General features: G+C 47.0%; 1 protein-coding gene across 3 annotated transcripts in view; it reads left to right on the top strand.

The window, feature by feature from the left end:
- Window positions 1-10,175: 10,175 nt before the first annotated feature.
- Window positions 10,176-16,027, top strand: part of ACOX2 (acyl-CoA oxidase 2) — a 35,652-nt gene continuing 29,800 nt past the window's right edge. Inside the window, exons 1-5 of one of the 3 annotated variants that reach the window (XM_036869301.1) lie at window positions 10,176-10,259; window positions 12,212-12,465; window positions 12,891-13,053; window positions 13,264-13,415; window positions 13,834-13,941. In XM_036869301.1, the coding sequence (XP_036725196.1) occupies window positions 12,306-12,465; window positions 12,891-13,053; window positions 13,264-13,415; window positions 13,834-13,941 (583 nt within the window). In that variant the 5' untranslated portion in view covers window positions 10,176-10,259; window positions 12,212-12,305. The remainder of the gene's footprint in view (window positions 10,260-12,211; window positions 12,466-12,890; window positions 13,054-13,263; window positions 13,416-13,833; window positions 13,942-16,027) is intronic. The other 2 variants (XM_036869303.1, XM_036869302.1) reach the window with 2 other exon arrangements.

Here is a 16,027-nt window from a genome sequence, read left to right as displayed (position 1 = left end):
AGGAGGCAAAGCTACTGCCCAAAAGCACACAGTCAGCAGGTGGCAAAAGCGAGATGTGAACCCACATCCACCTGGCCGGAGCCTGCACGTTTATATTGGCATATCAGCATTTGCTGACGGAGGCTCAGGAGAATGTTTTGCAAAGCACCCACATTCAAGCCTTCCCATCTGTTGCCGGAAATATTCTGCAAGCCTGCTGAGGCCAAATGGCCCTCCACCTTCCTCCTTCCTCCTTCTCTGCCAGCAGGTGGCCCGGCCCAAGCCAATCTGGTAAGGCAGAGTGGGCCCCAGGGCACATTCACGGCTTTGAGAGAAGCCAGTGGCCAAATGGGACACAGGAGTCCACATGTCTGCTCTTGGCCCAGGAAGCTCAGGGAAGGAGCAGGAAGGAGAGAAACACTCATTAAGCACCTACTATATGCCTGGTAGGTCCTGGAACATGAGAGAACAGACAGAGCACCTAGCCCAGGGCCTGGCACATTTCAAGGGATGAAAGTTCCTTCTCCCCACCTCTCTCTCCCCTCGTTAGGATATCATTACAGGTAGCACAGCATGGTTGTTAGGAGCCCAGGCCACAAAATCAGGCAGACTTTAGACTTGGGGGTGGGGTAGGGGATCTGGCTCTGCCACTCACCAGATGGGTGACCTTGGAAAAGTAACTTAACATCTCTGAGTTTCTCATCTGTTAAACGAAGGTTCCAATAGTACCAGCCTTACAGACTGTTAAGAGGGCTGAATTAACAAATATAAAATATTCGTTAAGCACAGGCACATGGCCAGCACTCAGTAAAAGTTAATTATTGTCTTCCCTTTCCTTGGTAGTTTCATTCTGTCTGTCATATCTGTCACTGACCGGACCCCTCCAAGTTCTATTTCCACTCATTTATTTCTCTTAGTCCCTAAGCATGGCTGGCCACCCCAAGACCCTCTGCCCTTCTCCCAGTCCCTTTTTTGGGGGAGGTGTCGCCCATACCTTCTCACACCCCAATCTAAATTGAGGGACATTCTGAAAAAAACACCTCACCAGTACTCCTCAAAGTATCAAGGTCAGAAAGACAAAGAAAGACTGAGGAACTGTACCAATTGGAGGAGACAGGACAATTAAATGCAGTGTGGGATCCTGGAATGGATCTTGAACCAGGAAAAAGATATTAGCGGGAAAACTGGCAAAGCTCAATGTGCAGTAAATGACTAACTCAGCAGGATTTCAAACCCTGCACGTTCCAAAGAAAGCACTGGTCCTTGATAGCTCCTGGGAGCTAACCTCTAAACTCTTAGGATATCCTGCCTGAAAAGAGTACCTCTGTCCACCTGGGCCCTTGGGCCACGCCAGGCAGTTTACACTAACAATGTGATGTACGTGGGGTCACGGGTCATGCTGTATCAGTGTGGCTTCTGGAGCGGCTGGAGACTGAGTAACTAAGATCAGCCACACCGGCATCCCATGGCTCTATGACTCATGCCCTATAACCCTGGATGCCAAGGCTGGGGTGAGCTTCCCTGGTTATAGGTACAGTGTGCGTGTTGCCACACAGGGAGAATTAAATGCTGTCCATACAACTCCACGGGGAGAGGACGGACAACTGGAAGGTCGTGCCTGGTCTCTCCTGGACTCCACTTTATATGTCTTTTCCTTTGCTGATTTTAATCTGTATCCTTTTGCAGTGATAAACCGTGATCATGAGTACATTAGCTTTTCTGAGTTCTGTGAGTACTTCAAGCAAGTCACTGAACCTGAAGTTCATCTTGGGGACCTTCCAACACACTCAAATAAGTTCTGAAGATTAGTTAATAGTAGTATGTCATGATAATTTCTTGCTTTCACTAACCGCACCACAGTTATGTAAGATGTCAACACTGGAGGTGGCTGGGTGAAAGGCGTACAGAAACTACTATTTTTGGCAACCTTCTGAAAGTCTAAAGTTATTTTGAAATAGAAAGTCAAAAACAAAGAATAGGGAGACATGAGATGATAAGTGTTAAAGCTGAGTGTTAGGTACTTGTGGAATCATTATATTGCTCTCTCCACATTTGGATAGGTTTTCAATTTTTCATAATAAAAAAAGAATTAAACTAGAGGATTCAATAGTTTGGTACAACAAAATGAAATGATCACATCCAAAAACATGTAAAGCAAAGTCAGCACCAAAGTTGATAAAGAAATTATTTAAACACAGAATTTCCCAAACATTGAAGGAACTGTACCCTGCCCTCCCCATGCAGCAGTGTCTTGAGCACCCCAAGCCCAGCCTACACTGTGCAGCTGCCAAGCCACAACCTGGCCAGGCGAGTATACAGTGTCCTGCCCTGCCCACACTACATAGCAGCTCCAGCCCTGCCACATGAGGGACACCCCCTTGAGTGGCTGGTACTGGTGGCCACAGGGACTGTGCATCTGGGCCCCACGAATCATCTCCTACACAAGAACACTCCTTCAAGACTGGGAGAGGTAGCTGTTTTGCCTAATACATACAGACAAACACATATAGTCAGGCAAAATGAGAAGACAAAGGAGCATGTTCCAAACCAAAGAATAAGATAAATCCCCCCAAAAAAGATCTGAATAAAATGGAGGTAAACAAACTATCTGATAAACAGTTTAAAGTAATAATCAGAAAGATGCTCACCGGGACTTCCATGGTGGCGCAGTGGTTAAGAATCCACCTGCCAGTTCAAGGGACACGGGTTTGATCCCTGGTCTGGGAAGATCCCACATGCCGTGGAGCAACTAAGCCCATGTGCCACAACTACTGAGCCCACAAGCCACAACTACTGAGCCCGTGTGCCACAACTACTGAAGCCTGCGTGCCCTAGAGCCCATGCGCCGCAACTACTGAGCCCACGTGCTGCAACTACTGAAGCCCACGCGCCTAAAGCCCATGCTCTGTAACAAGAGAAGCCACCGCAATGAGAAGCCCACATACCTCAACGAAGAATAGCCCCCGCTCACCTCAACTAGAGAAAGCCCACGTGCAGCAATGAAGACACAATGCAGCCAAAAAAGAAAAAAAAAAGATGTTCACCAATCTCAGGACAAAAATGGAAGAACACAATAAGAACTTCAACAAAGAGAAAATATAACAAAGTACCAAAGAAGTTATAAATGAACTGGGAAAAATACACTTGAGGGGTTCAACAGCAGGCTGGATGAAGTAGAATAATGAATCAGTGAGCTGGAAGACAAAGCAAAGGAAATTACCTAGAAAGAGAAGCAAAATGAAAAATGAGTTTTAAAAAGTGAAGATACCTTAAGGGACTTCTAGTACAACATCAAGTAGAATAATATTCACATTACAGAAGTCCCAGAAAAAAAGAGAGAAAGGGCCAGAAAAAATATTTGAAGAAATAATGGCTGAAAACTTCCCTAATCTGAGGAAGGAAACAGACATCCAAGTCCTGTAAGCCCACAGAATTCCAAATAAGAGGAACCCAAAGGGAACCCACACCAAGACACAACATAATTAAAATGGTAAAAGTTAAGGATAAAGAAAGAATAAAAGCAGCAAGAGAAAAACAACTTATTATGTACAAGGGAAACCCCATAAGGCTTTTAGCAGATTTTTCAGCAGAAAATTTACAAGCCAGAATGGACTGGCATGACATATTTCAAGGGCTGAAAGAAAAAAATTTCAAACCAAGAATTCTCTACCTGGCAAGGTTATAATTCAGAATTGAAGGAGAGAGTAAAAGTTCTCCAGATAAGTAATAACTAAAGGAGTTCATCACCACTAATCCAGCCTTATAAGAAATGTTAAAAGGACTTCTTTAGACTGAAAAGAAAAGGCACTAATTAATAATAAGAAAACATATGAAAGTAACATTCTCACTGGAAAAGGTAAACATATAGTAAAGGTCGTGGATAAATCATTTATAAAGAAACAAGCTATCAAAAAGAGAAATTAAGAAAATAATCCCATTTACAATTGCATCAAAAAGAATAAAACATCTAGGAATAAATTTAACCAAGGAGGTAAAAGACCTGTACATTGAAAACTATAAGACACTGATGACAGACATTGAAGAAGACACAAATGAAAAAATATTCCATGCTCACAGGTGGGAATAATTATTGATAATATTGTTAAAATGTCCATACTACCCAAAGCAATCTACAGATTCAATGCAATCTCTATCAAAATTCCAATGGCATATTTCACAGAACTAGAACAAATAATTCTAAAATGTGTATGAAACCACAAAAGATCCCAAATAGTCAAAACAATCTTGAGAAAGAAGAACAAAGCTGGAGGTATCACACGTTCTGATTTCAAACTATACTACAAAGCTATAGTAATCAAAACAGCATGGTACTGGCATGAAAACATACACACAGGTCAATGCAACAGAATTGAGAGCCCAGAAATAAACCCACACATATATGGACAATTAATTTACAACAAAGGAGCAAAGAACACACAATGGAGAAAGGACTGTCTCTTCATTATGCTGTTGGGAAAACTGGACAGCCATATTCAAGAGAATGAAATGAGACCACTATCTTACATACAAAAAAATTAACTCAAAGTGGATTAAAGAATTGAATGTGAGATCTGAAACCATAAAATTCCTATAAGGAAACATAGGTGGTAAGCTTCTTAATATCAGTCTTAGCGATGTTTTTTGTGGATCTGACTCCAAAGGCAAGGGAAACAAAAGCAAAAATAAACAAATGGGACTTCATCAAACTGAAAAGCTTCTGCACAGTGAAGAAAACTATCAACAAAACTAAAAGGCCATCTAACTGAATGGGAGAAGATATTTGCAAATCATATATTCAACAAAGGGTTATATTGAAAATAGATAAAGGACTCATAAAACTCAACAACAACAAAACAAACAACCTGATTTAGAAATAGGCAAAGGACTTGAATAGACACTTTTCCAAAGAAGACATACAGATGGCCAACAGGCACATGAAAAGATGGTCAACATCACTATTTATTAGGGAAATGCAAATAAAAGCCACAATGAGATATCACCTCACACCTGTTAGAATGGCCATTATCAAAAAGTCAAGAAATAACAAGTACTGGAGAGGGTGTGGAAAAAAGGGAACCTTCACACACTGTTGGTCATATTGTAAATTGGTGCAGCCATTATGGAAAACAGTATGGAGATTCCTCAAAAAATTAAGGCTAGAACTACCATATGATCTAGCTATTGCACTTCTGGGTATTTATCTGAAGAACACGAAAACACTAATTTGAAAAGATATATGCCCCACTATGTTCACTGCAGCATTATTTACAATAGCTAAGATATGGGAGACAACCTAGGTGTCCATCAATGGATGAATGGATAATGAAGATGTGGTATATCTGTATACAATAAAATACTACTCAGCCATAAAAAAGAAGGAAATCCTGCCATTTGTGGAAACATGGATAGACCTTGAGGGTATATACTAAGTGAAATAAGTCAGAAGGACAAAGACAAATACCATATGATTTCACTCATATGTGGAATCTAAAACAAAACACGAAACAAACAAACCTACAGATTCAGAGAACAGATCAACGGTTACCAGAAGGGTAGGGGGCTGCGGGGGTGAGCAAAGGGGTAAAGGGGGTTAATTGTATAGTGACTGATGGTAACTAGACTTTTGGGGGTGGTCACTTTGTATTGTACACAGATGTCAAATTATAATGACGTACACTTGAAACACATAATAAAATACACATTTAAAAAATCAAGAGCTTTGTCTCAAGACAATCAATATGTGGAAACTATGGCAGAGAGAAATTAAGTAATTTCCCGTAGTCAGTAATAGCATAAATCCTCGGCAGAGCCAGGTTGGAACCCAGAACTTTCCCCTCCAAACAGTAGGGTCAAGGCCACCTTCCCTGAAGCCACCACCTTGTGTATGGCCATTGCCAACAGCAACAGGAGACCCAAGGGTCCAGGCCCCCCAGTCCCAGCAGGATCTGCTAGGTGATGTCTCAGAGTTTGGATCCTGCTCCTTCCTCAGGACACAAGCTGGGTGCTACCTTGGGGATATGGTGGACAGCTGTGAGGCCCCTCAGTCAGCAAACACTCCACATTACAGATGGGGAAGCAGAGACCCAAGAAGGGAGGGCACCTGCCCAGAGTCAGCACTTCTCAGAAGTCCTGCCAGGACAGGAGGCCTGTGTCTCCTGACTTCTTTTCCAACCTTGCACAAATGGGTTAAGAGACAGTCTTTACCATCAAAAGACCTGGTTCAAATTCCAGCTCTGTAATCTACTTATTGTGCAAACCTGGGCAAGTGACAACCTCTCCGAACTTGTTTCCTCCCCTGCAAAATGGGGAGCTGCATCCTACTTTCCAGGGTTGTTATGCAAGGGAAGTGAGGGAAACTATAAACACCCCACCCCACTCACCGAGGCCAGGTTCCCCTCTGGGTCCCACTCAAAGCAGTGCCCAATCCACTGCAGATACTCCAAAAATATCTGTCCAGGGAATGATGGATAGGGGTGTACAAATACTAATGCTAAGCATGAATAAGACAAGCCAAATTTTAGAGCAGAAACATGGGGAGAGAGGAAAATCGTTCACATTACAGAGCAATTCTTTCACTGAAGGAACACGTAAGGGGAGCCTTCTAAGCTGCTGGGATATTAACAACTTGAGTTCCTGAAGGGCACAGGATGGCAGGAGCCGTCAGGAAGGACCAGGAGAGGAAGCAGAAAGGCCAGGATCACTTCGGAAATGTAGCTGGGTATACAGCTTTTTTAGTCCCAGAGGAATCCAGCTTTGGGATTAGAGGACTGGATCTCAGGTCGGGGCATGCAAGTAAGTACAAATAGGGTGGACACGTGCATGTGCACACACACCAACCCTCACCTTTTAAAAAAGTGCCATAAACAAATAGGACCTAATTAAACTTAAAACTTTTGCACAGCAAAGGAAACCATAAACAAAACTGAAAGACAACCTATGGAATGGCAGAAAATATCTGCAAACAATGCAACCAACAAGGGATTAATTTCCAAAAGAAACAAACAGCTCATACAACTCAATATCGAAAAAACAAACAACCCAGTCAAAATGTGGGCAGAAGACCTAAATACACATTTCTCCAAAGAAGACATACAGATGGCCAACAGGCACTGGAAAACATGCTTGACATTGCTAATTATTAAGGAAATGCAAATCAAGACTACAATGAGGTACCACCTCATGCTAGTCAGAATGGCCATCATCAAAAAGTCTACAAATAATAAACGATGGAGAGGGTGTGGAGAAAAAGGAACCTTCCTACACTGTTGGTGGGAACGTAAATTGGTGCAGCCACATGGAGAACAGTATGGAGGTTCCTTAAAAAACTAAAAATAGAGTTACTACATGATCCAGCAATCCCACTCCTGGGCATATATCCAGAGAAAACTGTAATTTGAAAAGATACATGCACCCCAGTGTTTGTAGCAGCACTATTTACAATAGCCAAGACATGGAAGCAACCTAAATGTCCATTGACAGATGAGTGGATAAAGAGGATGTGGTTCATATATACAATGGAATATTACTCAGCCGTAAAAAGTAATGAAATAATGCCATTTGCAGCAACATGGATGGACCTAGAGATTATCATACTAAGTGAAGTAAGTCAGAAAGAGAAAGACAAATATCATATGATATCACTTATATGTGGAAACTAAAAAAAAAAAAAATGATACAAATGAACTTATTTACAAAACAGAAATAGACTCACAGACATAGTAGACAAACTTATGGTTACCAAAGGGGAAAGAGAAGGAGGGATAAATTAGGAGTATGGGATTAACATAAACACACTACTATATATGAAATAGATAACCAACAAGTGTTTACTGTATAGCACAGGGAACTATATTCAATATTTTTAATAATCTATAATGGAAAAGAATCTGAAAAAGAATAGATTTATATATATATATACACACACACATACATATATACATATATATGTATAACTGAATCACTTTGCTGTAACCTGAAACTAACACAACATTGTAAATCAACTATACTTCAATTAAAACAGTAAATAAAGGAAAAAAATTCAAGCAGAAAAGAGTCAATACCAAATTAAAAAAAAAAAGTGCCAAAATTCCAGAGTCCTTCCCCAAGCATGGCCATGCCCTTGGGATAGAGAATCCTGATGGCTCCTGCCAACCTTTGTTTATTTATTCATCCACCAAATACTTGCTGAGTGCCTACCCCAGGCCAGGCCCTAGGCTGGGGCTGGGGCTGGGACTGCATTGGTGACCAAGAACAACACAGTTCTTGCTTTCACCGGTGATTTAGACAAAAACCAATAATTAAAGGAAAAAATAGCCACCACTGTTGTGGGCATACGAAGGGTGTGTTGTCTCTTTCCACCACTACTTGTGACACCAAACGTGTAGTCTTCCCACTCCAACAACAAGCAATTCTCTGACTCCCCAACACTGGATGTCCAACAATTCAATTCTGACACTAACTCTTGGAGTTAGCGCAGATCCCCACAGGTTTAGGGCTCAGTCCTACAAGACCCCCCCAACTTCACACAACAATTGCAAATCTCAGTACTTCTGACCTACCAGCTATAAATTCAGGGGTTCCCATAACCCCCACCCCGGCTTCAATAATTTGCCAGAATGACTCACAGAACTCAGGAAAGCACTTACTTGCATTTGCCGGTTTATTAGAAAGGACACAACTCAGGAACAGCCATTGGGAGGGATGTATAGGACAAGATATGGCTGGGAGGCCACCCTCCCAGCACCTCTATGTGTTCACCAACTCAGAAGCTCCCCAAACCCCACTGTTTGGGGATTTTGTTTTGTTTTGTTTTGTCTTGTTTTGTTGTTTAGGGATTTTTATCGAGGCTTCATTATGTAGGTATAATTGATTAAATCATTGACCACTGGTGATTAACTCAATCTCCAGCATCTCTCCTTCCCTGGAGACTGGCGGGGTGGGGTGGGGCATTGAAAGTTCCAACCCTCGAATTAAGGCTTGGTCTTCCTGGCAACAAGCCCCCATCCCGAAGCTATGTGTGGGCCCCCAGCCACAGACAAAAAAGACAGTCTTATCACTCAGCAGATTACAAGGATTTTTTTAGGAGCTCTGTGCCAGGAACCAGGGACAAAGACCAAATCTATACATTTTATTACACCATAACGCGCAAAAGCTTGGAGCTAAGAAAGCAAGGCCAGGAGCTTCTAATCCAGACTGGGGTGACTTCCCAAAAGAGTGTGACATTGTAGTGAGACGAAAAGACACAGGAGCTGGACAGGTAAAGCGGGAAGGCCCTGGGGACCTCGGTAACAGGAAGAGAGGGCAAGAAGGTTTTAAGTTCAAAAAAGTTATAAGTTCATTAGAAGTGGTTGTGAGTATCCCGCTAGGTTTTCCTGCCCATTCCTACTGTGATGATCTGTCTCTCCAGCAGCCCCCCTGACCCCAGCCTGGAAGGTTCCCGAGGGCAGGGGACTAGTATAGTTTTGTTTTCTGTGGTTTGGGCTTCCTGCTGTGCCCCAGTGCTTAGATCACTGTGGACATTCAAAAATAAATATTGACGCGTAACCAAATCAGTGCATCTTGTGCGACCCAAACCCTCACACACCTGCCCACAGATCTCTCACCAGCACCCTGCCACAGAATGGGAAATTCTACCATTAAACATCACTCCTGGGAATTAAGAAATTCTCTTATGGAGAGCTAAGAAAACAGTAATACTCTCAAGTTACAAATGCTTGGGGCTTTACAGTTTATCAAGAGCTTTCCTTCATACCCTGTGAGTTATAGTTAAGGGAAGTGAAGCTTAGAGAGGTGAAGTAACTCAGAGTCATACCTCCAGGATTTGAACCCAGGTCTCTGGACTCCAGGTGGGGGCCTGTGGTGTTTCTTTCTGCAGAGTGAATGTGTGTGTACATCTGACCAGCACCAGGCTCTGGGAGGCGGGCCGGATAGGCAGGCAGAGAAAGGGAGAGACAGAGGCTCAGTAGCTGGCACTCACTAAGCTGCCCAGCCAGCCTCGTGCTGAGCTATCCAGCCTGCTTCACACCCTCCTAGCAATCTCCCAGGGTAGCCCCGGCAGGCACAGCACGGTCACAAACACCAGAGGGAGGCAGCAGGACAGGAGAGTACATGCAATGAGCTCAACCAGGGACAGCTGGGAGCCGAGGGCCTGCCAGGCAGCGCCTTCAGTCTTCTGTGGTCCAGCCCCTCCAGGGGAGGAGAAAGGGGCCGGGCCACCCGTGAGAGGCCTAGGCCTGCAGCTAGAGACCAGGCCAGGCCGACTGTGCAGGCACAGGACAGAGGTGAGTCAGGTGAACGGGGCCATGGGGCCGGGGAGGGGCTGGGAGACTCGTGAGGACGGCACCCTCCCCGCAACTCCTACTGACTCTGAGAGCTGCTTTCTTCCATTCGACCCCTATTTCCTAGACGCTACCTGTGAGCCAGGCCCTGTGCTAAGTGTGAGAGCCACAGCACGAATGTGGCAAAGATCCTGGCCCTCTTGGAGTTTACCTTTAAGTAGGTAGACACAGCAATAAACAAAAACAGAGCAAATGAGCAAATTATGTTACGATAAGTGAAAAGAGAAAAAGTAGAGCAGAGTGAGGGGTCTGGGAATGCTGGGGGAAGGGGCTTGGGATTTTAAAGAGGGTGCTCAGGTGGGCCTCACTGAGAAGGTGGCACTGACGAGGACTTGCAGAGGTAGTGAGGGAGCCATGGGCACATCGGGGAAGGAGTGTTCCGGGCACAGCACACAGCCCTGGCCTCTAGAGGCTGGAGGGTGAGGGCCGAGGCCCGGGTGTTGGAGCACAGCAAGGACGCAGCAGCAGTTAGAGCGCAGGAGGGAGAGGCAGGAAGAGAGGAGACAGGCTAGAAGGCCTTGCAGGGATCCAGGGGGCAGATGACGGGGGCTCCTTGAATGTGCCAGGCCCTTTGTCAGCATCCCACAGCCCTGTTGCCCACTTAGGGGTGTCGGTTTGTAAGCCTGTGGAAGAATCCCATTTGCTATTGTACGTGTGGCTGCGTGACCTTACAAAGTCTCCTCTCTTCCCGAGGCTCCTGTCCTCTCTGTAAAATAGTTATAATAACAGCAGTGTATCTGCTGGGCTGTGGTGAAGAAGAACAGGAATCAAAATAGTGGCCACCTGCAGGCTCTTGGGACCCCACAAAAGCAGAGCTGGCCCCCCAGGCACTCACTGCCTTGGGAGAGGGACATTCGAGTGAATGAGGAATCATTCCTTATTGTCCACTCTAACAGCACCCAGTGGGGGCACCGAAGGCCTGCTCGGTTCCCCCAGGGGGCACTGCCATAGGGAAGGCTTCTTAGAGGAGGTGGCCCTGGAGGCTGGGGCTCACTAGGAACACCAGGGGAAACAGTAGGGGCCAAGGGCAGGAGGAGAGGGAGAGGAGGCCTGGGTAGGCGCAGTGGGTGGATACAGGGCAAGGGGCGAGAGGTGGTGAGATGGCAGAGGGCGTGGACTCCATACAACAAACAGCCAGCCCCAAGGACCAGACTCCCAGCAGGGTACGAGGTCAACAATGTGGCTGCAGTCTAAGAGCTCACCCTGGCAGCCAGAAGAACAGATGAGAGGCACTGAGGCCAGGTGAGCGACGAAGGTGGCCTAGGTGGTAGCCAAGGGAATGGATGGAACAAATGGATCTGAGAGACTCGAGAAGTAGAACGGACTCTACCTGCTGGTCGCCGTGCTGTGGGGAAACAGGGGCTCTGAGAGGCTGAGGGTTTGCTGTGAAGGACGCAGGGCCCACCGTGGCTGTGGAGGACACACAGGGCTCCCGGGGGAACATGGCACAGGCAAGGGGCAAGCTTCCTCCCCTCAGCTCCGCAGTACCCCTCAAGGCTCACGGAAATGGGCCAAACGAGCCTGGGGCTTAGCCCCCCAGGTGCGGCTGTAGCATGGACAGAGCATGTGTTCCGTGGCCGGACCCGGTCCAACTCCTGGCCAGCAGTAGCTGTGCAGCTAGAGGCCATGCATTTAACCTCTCTAACATGAATTTCTTCGTACGTGACCTTCACTGACTTTATGTGAGAATTTCCCCCAGGTAATCAGACCCTGTCCAAATCTTGGCTAGAACGCGCTGAACTACTGTTCACTGAAGAACAGTATGAAGTTACTGCATGCCTGGTACACAGCCAAGGGCCACAGGGGAGAGTGCGGGGGTGGAGTGGCACACGAGCATTTAAGGGAGGTTGCTTTCCTCCAAAGCAGGCCTCAGCTGACAACTCAGCCCTGGGCAGTTCCTCCTGCACACAGGTTCTTAGCACAGCCCAAGGCTCAGAGCACCCAGGCCAGAAGTCTCTCTTCTCGGACACCAGGCAGACCCGGGCTAGGATGGGCAGTCCAGTGCACCGAGTGTCAATGGGGGACACCTGGAGCAGGCAAGTGCACCCTGACATAGAGAGCGAGAGGCACGTGCAGTCCTTCAACGTGGAAGAGCTCACCAACATCCTTGACGGAGGGGCCCAGAACACCGCACTCCGGAGGAAAGTCGGTAAGAGGAGGCTGGGGAATGGAGCATCTGCTTTGTGCCCATATGCTTCTCTTGGAAGAAGAGTCCCTCAATAGCAGTCCCACCTTCAAATAACAAACTCTGCTCTCAAAGTTCCACTATTAGAGATTCATTCTTTTGGACTATGAAGGCATCTTTAACATGTCAATATTCCCTGAGCCCATCTGAGGGATAGAAGAGTCCTAGGCAGCAGAAGACCTGGATGGAGTCCTTATTCTTCCACTGCACATAGCTTTGTAACCTTGGGCATGTCACTCTGCCACCTCTGGACCTCATTCATTGCATCTGTAAAATGACAGCAATGTCTGACTTCCTTTCCACATCCATGAGGCAAGTGGATGGGAAGATTCGAAGGTACCAGGAACCTCACCCAGGACTCTAAGCCCTCTGTTCTCTGTCCCTGACAGAAAGCATCATCCACAGTGACCCAGAGCTTAGCCTGAAGGATAATTATTTCATGACCCAGAATGAACGTTATGAAGCCGCCATTAAGAAGAAATTCCACATCCAGATGTTAGCACAGCGCCTGGGCTGGTCTGAAGACAGTCGTGAATTATATTATGCTAACAGGTGCTCACTCCCAGGGCAACCCCACCAGAGAGGAATTCACCTGGGACCCCCCAGAAAACCCAGCCCATGAGCTATTTTCCCCAACAAAGGTACTACTTGTTGGGAAACAAGGATATCAGGTGCCCCTTCCCTCCTGCACCCTGCCAGCCTGAGGGTACCTGGGTCCTTGTCTCCAATGGGCTGTTCAACCACTGTGTCTCTCCCCTGCAGAAGCCTCTCTGGAGATCTGGGCTTAGCGTTACAATTCGTCTTCCAGAAAGCCCTCAGGAGCCTGGGCTCAGAGGAGCAGATTGCCAAGTGGGACCCACTCTGCAACAAGTTACAGATCCTCGCGACATACGCCCAGACGGAACTGGGGCACGGTGAGCCAGGGCTGCTGCGTGCAGTGTACAGGTGTGCACTGCACAGTTCCAGAGGGCCCATTCACATCTCACTAGTCATAGATTTATATATTTAATATGAAGATGTTACAGCAGGTGGCAGTTAAAGGTCTTGAGGAGGGGGTGATTTTTTCTAATTTACACGAACATATTGTATGAGCTAGTGGTGAGGCAAGGTGTTCCTTCTGGAAATGTCAGCCACCATTCCCTATCATGGGCTGGCCATGTGTCCCCCAAAGAGCCCACCGGTGAAAGGAGAGAAATGCCTGTGAGTACAGCTGGGAGCCACCCCGACTCCATACTGCGCTGATGCCTGGCAGCTCCAGGCCAACCCAGACACTGCTCCCCTGGTGAGATTCCGACCCTGGCCCAGTGTCTAACTCCCCTCCTTGATGCCCAGGGACATATCTTCAGGGCCTGGAGACTGAAGCCACCTACGATGCAGCCACCCAGGAGTTTGTGGTGCACAGCCCCACGCTGACTGCCATCAAATGGTGGCCTGGGGACCGTGAGTATAGTATCCCTTCATCCCCCCACCCCCCCGCCATCTGCCCCCAAGGAGAACAAAGCTGGACAGCAGAATAGCACTGACTTTGATGTCCAACAGACCTCAGATTGATTCCCTGTTCTAGGCTGGTGACCTTGGGCAAGTGAATATGTCTCCCTGAGCCCCAGGTCCTTATGTAGTAAAACAGGTGGGATATGAAGAATTTCATCAGTGAGTGGCTGAAAGGCCGCCAAGGGAACTTTGAAATAGCTGAGGAAACTGACCCAAACTTTGGGGGCTGACGGTCAAGGTCTCTCTCACATGCACACTGCCCCCACACCCTCCACACACAGCACTCGCCACAGCCCCTGTTCCTCTCACCTCCCAAGTTAATGATTAAGATTGCCACCAGCCAGCACACAGGGTACAGTCAATGAGAAAACCGTCCCTCCCTTCCCCTGCTCCAGACACTCAGAAAGGCTCAGGCCCACCCCCAGCGCCAATCAAGCCACTGGTGCCACACCACCCCCTGTGGCCACCAGGTGCAGGCCACACCCACCGCGCTTCCCAGAGTCTCAGTGATTTGCCAAGCCCCAAGGAGCAGGGTTCCGCCAGGGCCCTCTTCCTCTGATTTGAGAATACATCTCTGAGGACACATCTGTGGCACTTGGGGACACATTAGGTGAACACTTATATGGAAAAAAAATTACAACAAGTGTGAGGAGTCCAACTAAAGCAGAAAGAGAGAGAGGGAGAGGTGAGAGACAAGCAGAGAGGGAGAAAGATTGAGAGAAGGAGAGAGAAGTGGAGAGGCAGGCCAGAGAAATAAGAGAGCGATGCTCGGGGCCGGGAGGTGGGGCGTGGTGATCAATGACCACTGACAAAACTGCAGAAAAAAAGAAACCAGCCTTTGAAATCAGGCAGGGTTCAGATCCGGGCTCTGCCTCGTTCAGGCCAGTGACCTTGAGCACATCACTCCGTTCTCTGAGCCTCAGTTTCCTTTTCTGGAAAATGGGACTTCAGCATACCTGCCCTGCAAAGACTGGAAAGCACCAGCACAGGGGCGGTACCACCTGGATTTTGGTAAATGCTAGCTATCTGTATTCATATTATTAGGTTGATGGCAGAGAGAGTCATTAATAAGTTTTTGAGGACAAAAAAAAAAAAAAGCTTGTTTATTTCACAGTGCCCTTTGCAAGTCACTGCTAGATTTGTTTGGCTCTTTGGGGGTAGTTCCCCCTCTTTGTGAACAGGGACTTTTTGAGGTCTCAAAGGTGCCCGTCTGCTAGGGTGGGCAGCAATGCACACATCTCCCTATGACTTGGGACCCATGTTCTGACCACAGATCCTGATATACGTACCCCAGCAGCTATGATATAAAAATCCTGTCTCCTTGATTCCAAAGAAAATGACTCAAGAGCACACACTTCAGTCAGAAGACTGTAGTAGGACCAAGTTTTAAAAGATGCAGAGCTTTTCCAGATTGCTCCATTTGGGGTGATTTCATTAAAATCCATAGCCTTTGTCAAGCTTTGCCTTTGGAAGAAAGAGCAGCCAGAGGGCATAGAGGGCTTTCGTCCCCTCAAGATCTCCATCAGCCTCCTTGAGCCTTCCCTAGCCTTCCCTTCCCTGCCTGTGTATCGTAGGGTGGTTCCTATACAAACCTGACGTTTAGACAGAACCCCCTGTATCTCCAGCCACCAACCCAGTGCATTCTAGAGCCAGACACTCACATTAAAGCTCTTTGGATGGTTCCAGTCATTTCCAAGGACGAGTAAAGGCCTTATGAATCAAGGGGTATCCTGACCAAGCATCCCTTGGCTGCCCTGGTTGCTACCACCTCCGCTGCCCGGCCCCAACAAGCCAATCCAGTCCTCAAGCTTCTGAGCAGCCTGTTCCCTCTGCCTTGCATATCCTGTCCGTGCGGCTCCCCTAGAAAACACCCTTCGTCCTCCAGGCTCCTCGTGCATCCTCCCCTGACCCACACCTTCCAACGTAGTTCAAACCAAGCCCCATTCCAGCCTCACAGAGTGTCCTGCCCTTCCCATACCACCACACTGGTCCTCCTCACAGACTAGGCCCACACCCAGGGTCCTGATGGGGAAGG

Source organism: Balaenoptera musculus, chromosome 11, assembly GCF_009873245.2.
Source record: "Balaenoptera musculus isolate JJ_BM4_2016_0621 chromosome 11, mBalMus1.pri.v3, whole genome shotgun sequence".
In the NCBI taxonomy this organism is placed as follows: domain Eukaryota; kingdom Metazoa; phylum Chordata; class Mammalia; order Artiodactyla; family Balaenopteridae; genus Balaenoptera; species Balaenoptera musculus.
The sequence above is the reverse complement of the archived record's forward strand: the minus strand, read 5'-3'. Positions and strand labels throughout refer to the sequence as shown.